This window comes from Vicugna pacos, chromosome 35, assembly GCF_048564905.1.
Source record: "Vicugna pacos chromosome 35, VicPac4, whole genome shotgun sequence".
NCBI lineage: Eukaryota > Metazoa > Chordata > Mammalia > Artiodactyla > Camelidae > Vicugna > Vicugna pacos.
The window spans coordinates 34870805-34883679 of record NC_133021.1 but is presented as its reverse complement, the minus strand read 5'-3'; the positions used below and the strand labels follow the sequence as shown (position 1 = coordinate 34883679).

The window sequence follows — 12875 nt, the reverse complement described above, 5'->3', positions numbered from 1 at the left end:
GACTCAGGGAGAAGAGGGGTCAGGAACGTGCCCTCGGCCGCGGCAGAGATGAAGATTCTGGACGAGGACTTACGGCCCCAACCACACCCAGCACGGCACCCTGCGCTGGGGAAGCCGCACCGCCTGACACAGCTCAGCTCTGTCCTTCCAACTGCTCCTGACGGTTCCTTGGCCACTTTGAAAATATCAACACATTTCAAAGAACAAGAACTGAACTTTCTCCTGCAGACTCAGGACAAGGAGCTGCTGATCACAAGTCCCTCCCTGGGCAAGGGCCAACGGCCCTGGAGGAACCCTCTGTCCTCCCGCGGGAGCACGCGGGCTGGGGCGGCACTCTGGGACCCGGCCGCGCTCACAGCAGCCCTGGTGTGGGAGCCTGGGGCCGGCGGGGGGACCCACTAACTCCAGGGGCTCAGCTCCGAGGTGTCGGCAACAAGGCACCAATCTGACAGGGTGTCCGGAGCAACCTGTCACCCTGCTGCTGCCTCTCCATTTCTGGTTCGCAGTTTCTCACTGTAACGAGCCGGAACGCCTACTTCTCCTTTCGCGTACTAATTTCTGCTTACTCCCCCAGACAAGCCGTGTTCCCTCTGCAGGTCCCAGTGTTTACAAAACAACAGGCACCACTCTGAATGGAAACCGCCAGCCAACTGGGGAGGCGGCTGCCAGGGTTGTACCCACTGCTTTCTCCAGGACAATTTGGATGGAGAAGCTGGCACCGGGCCCCGTCCCTCGTTTTTAGGGACGCTGGCTTGAGCAAGTGTTTCCTTTGGCTCTCGGGCTAGTGTTGCCTCCGCGAGGGTCAGAGGCAGTGCCGGCGGCGGCGGCCCGGGGAGCGGGAGTCCGGCGAGGGCGCCAACCTCCAGCCAGAAGAGCAGCGCGGCCCCTTCCTCCGCGTCTCTCCTCTGCGGGGCCCTCCGCTCGGCTGACCGCCCCCGGGCTTGCAGAAGCCCCCAGCACTTACAGAGGGACGGGACTCCAGCGCGCTCTGCTTCGTGCGGCCGACCAGCAGCCCCCAGCGCCCCGAAGCGCGGCTGCTGGAGCCGGCGAGCCCGCAGACCGAGGCCGGCGCGCGAGCGGAGTTGGCGGGGGCCGCGCGGGAGCCGGCGCCTTACCTTTCCTCTTGGACCGCCGCCGCCGCCGCCGCTTGGACTTGCATTTGAGTTGACCGCTCAGCCCTCCGGACGCTCTGCTGGTCCCCAGGACGGATGCCATGGCCGGGACTCGGCGAGTGGAACGGGGCACGGATCGTTTCGGAAACAATTTCACCTTTCCTGCTCCTGCCGCCGCCGCCGCCGGTAAGCGCTTCTGCGAATCAGGGAGCGGGTTCACTTTTTAGGACTGAGCACTCGCGGGCTCTCCCCCCTCGCTCTCCAATTGTTTTCTGTCACTTGTCTCCAGCTGGGCTGAGAGCCTGTGATCTGAGCCCAGCACGGAGCGCTCCAGGGCCAAGGGGCTGCGAAGGGAAGGTGCGCCCGGCAGCCTGGGCTCCGGGCTCTGGCCTCCTCCCCTCCTCCCTCCTCTCCTCCTGCCTCTCCGGAGCCAGGCTCCAAACGCAGGCTCCTACTTTGGCACCTCTGCTAGTTGTTTGGCACCAGCCACTTTGAAGCCAATCACGCAGGGAGCCTGTCTATTTGCTGCTGCAAAGTCTAATTAGATCCAATCACGACTGTCTGCTGGCTCTGACATCAGCACCACCAGCCCTGTGCGTGCCCTGTCAGCTTGCAAACTCAGCTCCCGTCTGGGCGATGGAGCTGCCCAGGACCGTGGACAGGGAAGGAGCCGGCGCAGGGCGGGGGAACCGCGGCAGGCAGAGCCAGCTTCTCCCGGAGAAGCCCGAGGGGCAGCCTGCCGGCTCCCACCGAGTGGACGCGGCACTGCACTTCCACACACTCAGAAGCATGCAGGGACCGTGTCTCCAGCCTCACGGTGTTTTACTAGTTAATCCATGAGAATGCTTGTGTGTCAAGGGGAAATCTCTCTCTAAGAAATCCCCAGCTCTCACTTCCTCAGAAAGGGGCTAAGATTTGCGTTCCCCGGAGACAGCCTCTTAGGGGTGTTCATTTTTCAGAGGCCTGCATGTTGTCTGTCTGCTTGTTTGCTTTGCTTTTTCCTTCATATCCCTTTGCAAGAAAGAAAGACTGCATAGAGACGGTGGTGCTCGGGTCTGAGTCTGATTTTTAAGGCGAGGGATTTCAGGAGGCTGCTTTATTTGGGGAACAATGAAATGAAAGGCAGAGAGGGCTTCTGTCTGATGGCTGTACTGCCAAATGTACATTCGGATGGAACAAAGTAATATTTACAAGAAGGTGGACTGCAAACTGAACTAGTTTTGAACAGTTTTTTTCTGGGTTATCCTATTTTTTCAAGACTATTTATGGAGCCCTACAAATCTACTGTAAAATACAAGAAGGCAAAGAATCCAGCCATCGTCATTGCATTTTGCATTTAAATCACACAAGCTATTAATTATAATAGTAATGGTTTGGGAAAAGACCACTCTCACGGCCATCAGCGAGCATTAGCACGAGGACACGAAGGCGGCTCACAAACGCTTCTGTCTCCTATGTTACAGGCACCTTTTTCTAGCTCCTTATGGACCCGAAATCTCCAGATCATTCTTTATGTAAGAAAAAATAGCCTCTCCAGGGAATGCTGGCAGCTGGGTGAGCTGGGCGATCCTGGCTCGGTTTTCACTGACAAGAGGGAGACAGGAGGGTGCCCAGCTCCAAATCCTAACCCCACTGCTCTGACTCTGGGCAAGTGACGTAAACTGCGCCTCCGTTTCCTCATCTGTGAAATGGGGGGGGGGTCAGGGAGCAGCCTCACAGGTGCGTTTGGGCTGAGAATCAGCACCAGCCGACCGATGCGGGGCTGCTCAGGAGACCAGTCCTGCAGAACATGCACAGGAGCGAGCGCCTTCTTCCCGGGGGCCTCAGAAAGCAGGGCCTGTGTGTTTTCCCTGCAGGATGTTTAACTGGCTCACTTCGGGCTGGTAAGTGCAGTCACACCAGGGTCCCTCCTCTGGGCCAGGTTCCACCACTTCCGCCCACTGACAGCACAGCTCGTGGGGAAGTGCACCGCCCGCCTCCTTGCTCTCTGTGATGTAACTGGTACCTGAGCGCGTGAACTGTAAGCCGGCCAGCAGCTGTAGGACTCCTGTGTGGAACTCTGAGCTTCCACAATAGGAACCCAGAGTTTCCTGATGTAGGCTTTTGCTGAAAATGGTTCTGAGTTCGGAAACCAAGGGAGAATGCTTCAGGGAGAAACACACACAGATGCCCCTTCCGGACCGACTGCGTCTACGAACGACCCCTCGCATCCCAGCACCAAAGGCGTGGCCTGTGAGGCCTGGGTACAGCGACCCTCCTGTGCGGGGGCGCGGGCGCCATCATGGGGCAGTACAGCTCCCAGCGTCAGTGAGTCAAGGCAGCGGAATCAAACCCCGGAATTTCAGCACTTAATGTAGATCCTGAGTTGAAAGTTGGTCAAGTTCAAGGCCTTGGCTAATCTTTACTTTTCTTAAAGTTCCTCCCATTTCTTTATTTTTGGAGTCTAATTTATGCAAACATGATTTTTGCATACACAGGGGCTATTTTCTGTATTTTATTTTTGTTTATGTTTGGGGGGAGGTCCTCGGGCTGTTTGTTTATTATTATTATTATTACTTTTCGTGGAGGTACTGGGGACGGAACCCAGGACCTTGTGCATGCTAAGCACACGCCTAGCACTCCAGCGGTGCCCTCCCCAGGTTTCCTGCGTTTTACTGGTTTGCACACGACGCAGGTGACACACGAGGCAGGGATGAAGCGGTGGCGGCAGCGGAGCCCGTGTCTCCCTGGAGGAAAGGCTTCTGAAGAGGGGGCTCATGGTCACAAGCATCCGACTCAGGATGGCAGAAAATGATCAGTGTTCACAGGCTGCCGTTCCCCCACGGAGCCTTTCTGCCTTTTGTCTGTTTCTGGATCACTTCAGCACCGCTTGGCAGCTTAAACCACGGAGCAGAAGCTGGAAGAGGACCAGGCGCCCACGTCACCTTCTGCCTGCCAGGAGACGTCGCTGCTGCATCTCTGGCCGGCCTGAGCCGGTCCTACGCTTCCACAGAGTGCAGGGCGGGGCGCAGGGGTCCCAGCCGGAGCGGGCCGCCCGCAAAGTCGCAGGGACCACACCGACCTGTCGGGGGGAGTGGGGCAAGGACACAGCCGAGGGTTGGAACAGCCTGGAGGGAAGCAGTGATCCTCGCATCCAGACACCGCCTTGTGCCGGAAGATGTGGCCTCAGGAAAGGCTGGATGGGGCCCCGTGGGCGGGTCTGCAGCACCCCAAGGCTGCCACAGTGGCTCCTATCAGGACTGCAGCCACACAGCCATCCTGCGTGGTGGGTTTGCTCGTTTCTCTGTGCCTCCCCTCCTTAGACCGTAAGGACGTGAGGGGGACCTGCGTCCCGTCCATGGTCAGAGTGGGTGCCTGGGGCCGGCACGGGCACGTCCCCGGGATCCACCGTCCATCTGCCACTTGTTTAAGACACATGACTGAGTCTTCACCGAGTCTGCTGTGATCTTCACAGAACCCTTACAGGCGTGGAGCTGAAACTGCATTCTTTCTGCCCACGAGGAAGCCGAGGCTCAGAGAACGTACACAATGGAATATTCCAACGTCCAGCCTGGGGATTTTTTTTACCACTTTGCTCTCCTCGTCTCTACTCTGGAGTCTGAGCGGCAGTAATTTGGTGAAGTTCTACGGGCCCCGAGGTAGCTGAGAACGTGCTAAATGGTGACTGAGTTCAGTGTGTGCGCGTGTGATTTATGAGCAGATAAAACACATCAGCAGCCCCGCCCGCCCCGCCCCCACACCCAGACCTGCGCGGCCCTCTCGCGGGCCCCAGGCTACCAGGTTTCCACGCACACATGGGTGAGGAGCTGCTGTCAACACCGTGATCTGCACACTCGCCGAGGACAGCACAGCGAGCGGTGAGCACCTTTATTCCTCCTGAGGACTCCTATTTCTCTTGTTTCTCAGACCAAACCTGGGACGTGGACAGGAAAGACCGCGTCCTTCACATGTTCCCCCGAGATCAGGAAGGCTCAGAGTGCTGCAGAGTCTGGACCAGTGTCGTCTTCCCAGGCAGGGGCGGAGCCAAGGTGGCCTGAACGTTCCAACGTGTCTCAGGAAGAAGGTGCATCGGAAACCTCACAGCCTCACACAGCCGACCTGACGCCCCACTCCTGTAGGAGAGGAACCTGAGTCCGCACCAGGACGCAGGGACAGCACCTGCCCTCCTCAGCCAACAGGCAAGTCCTCCTCCCGCCCCGTCTCCCCAGGACCCCCGGTGGATGCCCATGACTGCTGCACTTCTTAATTCATCACAGTGTCTGCCTTTCCCACCAGTTAAAAGGAGAGTTACCTTGGTTTCTTACAGGTTCCAAAAACAAGAACTCCCACGGAAACGAACGTGACTTATTCAGAATCCAAATCTTAGGTAATACCTGCCCCCATCAGTTTCCACCAGGCAGAAGATGGCAGAACTGGGTGTTCCTCGGGGCACTCGGGCTCGCGGACTCACGACTCGATCACACGTGGCACGGAATGATCACCCCTCACAGACAGACACAGCCCAACAGGGCTTGCTCACTCTGTCATCTGCAGCCATTGTTCTTCAGTTTAAATAACCCACGTCAGAGAACCTGGGCGTGAGCCCCGGAAGCGCTGAGGAATAACACACCAGGACAGCGCCGGCCGGGGCCCGGCCTTCTCACTGCCATTCTCACCCAAGGACGTGGAGGTGGCGCGGCCGGAGCGGGAGGGCAGCGGAGAAGTCACAGCACAAAGAGCTCTGAATGTGCGGACGCTCTTCGCGCAGGCGGCTACTAGAGCTACTTCCTCCCTTTGTTCTTTGTCTCCCTCTGAGGCAGGCCTGTGGTTGGAGAGGAGGCCAAATGCATTCTTACCACCTTCCTGAATGAACGTGGTTAGGGCAGGTGTGCAAAGTCTTTTTCGGAGTTCCACGTGATACGACTGCCATTTCTATCCGAGTCCCTCTGTCAAATAGTCCTGGCGCAGAGTTTTCTCTCCTGGTCGGGGTCACAGGTTTTCACTTGGTGAAGACCGTCACCCAGCTCACCCTTCCCTGGGCTCTGCGTTACTGTTTGAAGGGCGCTGCGTGGGAAATACTGGAGAGGAGGAAGCAGGTCCCAGAGTCACTGCCACCAGGCCAGACCCCACCCTGGACGTATCTGTGTGCGGCATCTGGGCTTGGAGACAGCATTGGACCCTCCTGCGAAGTGCGGGGAAGGGACATGGCAGAGCTGCTGGGACATCAAATTAAGCATGAGCTTGTGAGGTTCTCCATGAAATGAACAGGGCAGTGACTGTGGTCACCGACCTCCCAGCACCCAGGACTGGTGTGCAGATCACAGGGGCCCTGACAAGACGGCCTGCCACTGCCCGGATGGCGTGGGCACCCCAGGCCCCGTCTACAGTGCCGGCCAGGGGCCCCGAGTCATCAGCCTTCTCTCCTGGCTAACTGGAACATGGAGTCATTCCCTCCTAGGGTGCTGGCTGCTCTCCAGATGTGCTGCCACACAGATGTGTGCAGGACAATGACGCCCAGAGCCGGTGTGTTATGGTCTCTGTGACCTCTGGATAGAGTGTGGTAACGTACCACTAAACATTTGTGCAGGATATGAGAAATAACGACCCGAAATAATCCTTTTCCACATTACAGACAGGTCCAGTTGCTTACATTTACATTTAAAATGTCCTTGGTTGCCAGTTTCTGAAATGTAAACCTTAGTATTTTATTGAATCATCAAGAACGACCACTGTTTAAAGCTTCCTTAGTGCACACCCTACCCTAGATTCCCCTGTGTCTGAAACCAGCACTGTTCAAACAGTTAATTATTTTTCAATGTTCCAAATCTTCTGTTGAAACTGGTGATTTTCAGAACGAACAACGTCACATCCCCAGAATGCTGTGTGACAGCATGAACAAGGGAAGAAGACGAAACGCAGATGGAATTAATGGTTTGGGGTGCTGATCAGTGCAACAAATTGAAAGGAAGGGACGGGAGCGTGTCAGGAGGACATTTCGGCTGTTGAACTGGGGTGGGCTGACGTGACAGCCTTACTCTACCGGGATGTTTCAGGTGGACTTCACCTCCTCCTGAGACACAGGCTGCACACACATAGTTTGTTACTTACCTGGCCTTTTCTCACCTCTGCCGACAGCAGTCGGGAGCGGAGAAACGGACGGAAAGCGACTTGTCCTTGGCTCAAATGGTTTGAACCAGGGTCTTTCCACTGTTCTGGAAGTAATTTTTAAGCAGCTGCCTTTAGATTCCCTGCTTTTGGTCAAGGCAGGGAGAGTTGAGGTAGGGAGACTCTGGAAGCAAGATGAGGTGGATTTCTTACTGGGGTCAGAACATGGATGGGCACTGGGGACAAGGACGGCCCCGGGTGGCTGTTTCCAGGACCCTGTGCACCTCTGTCCTGGTCTCTCTGGACCTGGCTCTGGGAAAGGTCATGAAGACCCTCAGCCCAGGTCCCACCCCCAGTCCTGCCCCCTGAGCCAACGGGTAAGCAATGTCGGCAGTCACAGCAGACAGCTCGGCTGGGATGGGGGTGTCACCGTGAGCAAAAAGCACTTAATGTGATCTCATCACTGGGCAAAAGTGGTCCCTGTGAAAGGTAACTAGACATGTTGGCAAGAAATGCAATTTGGTTAGGAGAGATCTGAGCGAACAGCACATGACAAAGTTGACGCCCTCAGGCAGCCAGCTCTGTTGTCACCTGTCAGTGTGGGATGCGTACTTGCAGGTCATGTGGCTAAATTTCATGAAATTCAGTGTTACTCTTATTAATGAAAAGCCTGGACCCAAACAGAACAGCCCTTGCTCTAGGACTATTATATGCTGGGAAAACCAGTCATCCCGCTCATTTCCATGGAGAACGGCCCCACCCTCACCTCCCCAGCACGGAAGAGACGCAGGAAGCCAAGGAAGGTGGGGGCAGGGCTGCCTGGGAGAGTGGCAGCAGGGACCCCTGCCGAGAGCGTGCAGGGGACCACAGACGCTTCACCTGAGTCTCCCTCCTGCCCCAGAGTGAGACAGAGAAAGCTTCTCGAAACCTCCCAGTGAAGCCATCTTCTCAGCCCAATTCTGGAAGAGCCGGGTTCCCATTCCGGTCCCCAGCTTTCCAAAGGGACGTCTGGGGGATGCTGCCAGCATTCTCTGAGCAGGAGGCTGTCCTTCCAGGGCTCAGCAAATCTTTGCAGGAACTGTTCCCATGCTCTCTTCTGTATTTTCAGTGCCCAACCAAATTATTTACAAAGCTGTCGTGACTTCCACTTCACTTGAGCCACTGACTGGCTGTGGGAAACGGGGCAAATCACATGAGACTGTGGGTCTCAGTTTCCTCACCTGCAAAATGGGGACATGACTTTGACTTCAGGGCTTTGTGCTGAGCAGGTGAGGCAGTTAACGCAGCGGCTGCGCTCTCAGGCTCTTGCTGTGATGACTTAGGGGGACTTCGCGTGTTACAGGAAAACGGGGGGCGTGGCTACCCACGGCCTTTACTTTTGGTGACATTTCCCTTCCAATGAGTAACTTCAACATAGTATTATCATGGCAAAAGGGACGTCCAGCACTGCCACTTCCTAATTCTGGTGAAAGCTCGTCCGAGGCAGCGGCCAGTCCTAAGGGCGCTTTGGCACTGTGACCCTTAGGAGCAGCCTGGCTGTCCCCTGGGAGCGACACGGGCCTGTTTAAAGTCACCACGGTTTCCATCGGACACTCATGATGGCCCCTGGTTCTCACCATCCAGCTGCCAGCCCACCAGAGGGACACGGGATTTTCTCAGGACCTTTGACGGCCATCCATGTAAACTGCAGCCTGAGTGAAATCAGCAGACGTGACAAAGCACGCACGCCGGCCCTGGGAGAAGGTGGGACCGGACGCGCTCAGACAACGCCGCGGGGAGACTGCAGGGCAGGGCGCCGGGCGAGCGCAGCGGGGTCCTGGCGCTGTCCCCGGTAATTGTTAGTGGCAGTGGAGTCTGCACAGCAGCCGGGTGGGGACTCAGCCCCGTCTCAGTGCAGCGCGGCTCATCGGCCCTGGCAGGGACCACCTCCCAGTGGACAAGACACCACCGAAAGTACCAGGCCTCCCCGGCCAGAGTCAAGGGACCCAGCATCAACGCGGCGACGAACCCTGGGGGCTCTCCTGGAAAAGACTGGCATGGAAAATCACCTTGGGCTGTTATTAAAATGTTTTCAGTTTCCTCCGTATCCAGGAAACAGTTTGTGATAGATGAAGGGAAATATGCTAATGAGGTGTTTCTTTTAGAAAGGGAAAATTTGAGAGATGACATTTGAAAAATTTAATCTTACGTCTACAATCTACATGTACAATGGTATTTCAATAATTTTAACATTGAACGTTAATAATTTTGACATGTGGGTTTTTGTGACTTCTATCATTTGTGAATATATTTCTATTTCCCTAAAAGTATGGGTTTTTTGAAAAAATTTTGGTAGAGCATTACCAGGTGCTGTCATAATTGCACTTTTACAAGGGATGCACGCGTTCATGACCGAAATAGCTATTTATGTCCCTGAAAATTGCTGTATTGATAATTAAATGTACTTTTTAGATTCTTTAAATCTTTAAATACAATGGAAAAATAAAATCCTTTGATAATTAAGTCCTAGTAATACATGTATTAAAAAATCAAAAACACTAAAATAAATGGGTTTGGATACTGAATGGGATAAAATATTTACAAATGATATGATCAACAAGGTTAATATCCAAAATATATAAACAGCTCACACAACTCAATATAGAAAAAATTCAATTAAAAAAATGGGCAGAGACCTGAATAGACATTTTCCAAAGAAAACACATAGATGGGCAACGGGTACACGAAGAGGGGCTCAGCATCACTAATCATCAGGGAAACGCAGATCACAACCACGGAGAGACACCACCGCACACCTGCCAGGATCACTCTCATCCAAAAGACAATGGGTAACAAGCGTCGGTGAGGATGCGCAGAAAAGAGAACTCTTGCACGCTGTTGGTGGGAATGTAAATTGGTGGAGCCACTATGTAAACAGTATGGAAAAAAAGGATGTAAAACTAAAGAGCAGAACTACCATATGATCCAGCAGTTCCACTCCTGGGTATTTACTCAAAGAAAAGGAAAACATTCATTTGAAACGATACAAGCACCTCAATGCTCACAGCAGCATTATTTACGACAGCCAAAAAGTGGAAGCAACCTAAGTGTCCATCGATAGATGACTGGATGAAGAAGCTGTGATACATTTATACAGTGGAAAACTACTCAACCATAAAAAAGAGTAAACATTTTGCCTTTTGCAACAACATGCACGGACGTAGAGGGTACCGTGCTTAGTGAAATAAGTCAGAGAAAGACAAATACTGTACAATATCACATATGTGAAATCTGAAAAATGAAACGAATGCATATAACAAAACAAAGACTCACAGATACAGAGAATAAACTAGTGCTGGCCAGTGGGGAGAGGGCAGTGGGCAGGGGTGAAGAGGTACAAACGTTTACATATAAACTGGGTAAGATACAAGGATATACTGCACAGCACAGGGAAATACAGCCATTATGTTGTAATAACTTTAAATGGAGTATGATCTATAAAAATACTGAATCACTATGTTGTACACCTGAAACAACAGAATATTATAAATCAACTATACTTCAATTAAAAAATTTTTATAAATAAGTGGGTGCAGTCCCTACACTCAAGCCAGTCACATTCTCATGACATATAATCACAAACCGCGTGGCAACCGGAGGTCAAACTGGAGGTCCCACCTCAGCTTGGAAGCAGGGTAACCCCAGGAAAGCAGGTGGGAGGCCCCCTGACTCTCCTGCCCTTTCCCAACGACTCGACATTTAACCCACGTGTTCTGCCCCTTGGCTTTGCTTTTCAAAGAACAGCTGTTGATAACAGCCTTGCATATACTGCATTTTTCCAAACACAGATTTGCCCATGTGATTAAGAAAAATATTTCAGGGAGGCACATGGTGTCATATTCATTAACGAGCATTATTTTTTTCACATAGGCACAATGGAACGTCCACTGGAACACAGCAAATCCTCCACAAGAACTATCTTCCTTGGTAAACAATACCCGCCGTTTACACTCATAACGAAATGCATTTTGTGAGATTTGAGCCCACGCTCCCTGCGCATCACGACGCCGCAGCGTCCACGCACCTAAGTGGTGTCAGCACCCGCGCATCTGCCTTTCTCTCCGACAATTCTGCAGGTGCCCGATCTCTCAAAGGCCCTGGGTGGGACAGGGGATGAGCCGTCACCCCGGGTCAGGACCAGCCCTGTGCCAGACCGTTTCCAGAGGTAAGCAGGACTCAAAAGGCACTTTCCAATTTGTCCAGAAGAATAAATCCAGGGAAAGCAACCATCCAGCAACAGCACAGAGCATGCTCAACAAGGCCCGCCTCAGCGGGAACTGGCCCACCTGAGCCCAGCCTGCCAGTGTTCTCGGGCCAAACCGCCCTGGGGGATGGGAAACCCAACTCCAGCCCACTCCTGGCTCCCCATCCCACCTCGGCGGGAGCAGTGAAAACACACAAACTGAGAAGCACTGTGAGGGTCACAGTCTGGGGTGCGGGCTCCTCGAGACCTGACCCTAGTCCTGGGACTTAGAGCGCCCCCACTGCCCCGCCACCACCACGTAAACAGGGCTCCCACAGAATCACAGGAGACACACCTGAAAGAGATCTCACTTAGGAAACGGTATCTAGGGAAACCCAAAGATGAGAGGAGGCCAAACCAGGACACCTGGGGAAACTTAAGCCTCTGATTCCTGCAGCTCCAGCAAGCAGCAAACCTGGCCTAACCCCGGGCCGGGCAAGCATGAACCCCCACTCTACAAGTCTGTTCACCTCATTTCCCTCTACTCAGTGCATCGTGTTCAACTTTAAACAACAAAATACTGGGGCACTACAAGCCAAAAACAAACAAAACGACCACACAGTCTGACGAGGCAACAGGCATGAGAGTCAGACTCGGATTTCGCAGGGGTTGTCCGGTGGGAATTCAAAATCTCGGCGATTAACAGGCTGAAGGCTGTGACGAGGAACACAGATGACGTGCAGGGACAGATGAGAAATGCCAACACAGATGGAAACTGAGAAAGAACCAAAAGGAAAGGTTAGTAACGCTGTGACAGACGCAAAGATGGGATGTGGCTGAGGGAAGAGTCAGTGAGCGTGAAGACATGCTAAGGGAAACTTCCAAAACCAAAATGCAGGGGGAGAGAAAGAGGAAGAGACACAGCAGACCATCCAGGAAGTATCGGACAACTATAAACGGTGTGATGGGAATGCTGAAAGGAAAAGAAATAAAGAGAAGAAATGTTTGTAACAATAATGACAGAAGTTCCCACAACTAACGCAGACACCAAACCACTACCAGGAATCCCAGAGAACACCAGTTAGGATGAACACCCAGGCTCCTATGTGAGCTGCAGAAAACCAGATGGTTTTAAAGGAAACCGAGGGGAAAAAAATACACCTTACCTACAGAGGCACAAACGCATGTGCCTCTGACTAACGTTCAGAAACCATGTGAGCAAGAAGAGAGTGAAGTGAGACATTCAAAGTGTAGGAAGAAAAAGCCCCACCGACCTAGGATTCTGTCTCCAGCAGCATTATCCTTCAAGAAGATGAGTCCCTGACCGAGAGACAGCGTCTGCACAGCGCTTACCTAGTAAAGGACTGGTCCAAACACACACGAAGGACGTGAGAGGAGACGCTCCACACCCTACGTCATCAGGGAAATGCAGGTGACAACACCGAGACGCCGCGACA

At 53.4% G+C, this 12875-nt stretch overlaps 1 protein-coding gene across 12 annotated transcripts in view; it reads right to left on the bottom strand.

The window, feature by feature from the left end:
* ADARB2 (adenosine deaminase RNA specific B2 (inactive)) overlaps positions 1 to 12875 on the bottom strand; it is a 420003-nt gene that overhangs the window by 290237 nt on the left and 116891 nt on the right. For all 12 annotated transcript variants that reach the window (XR_012067232.1, XM_072955161.1, XM_072955160.1 and 9 more), the window contains one exon: positions 1116 to 1308. Coding sequence is in view for 11 of the 12 variants with exons in the window: in XM_072955161.1 (XP_072811262.1) it covers positions 1116 to 1215 (100 nt within the window). In the remaining variant the exon portion in view is untranslated. The remainder of the gene's footprint in view (positions 1 to 1115; positions 1309 to 12875) is intronic.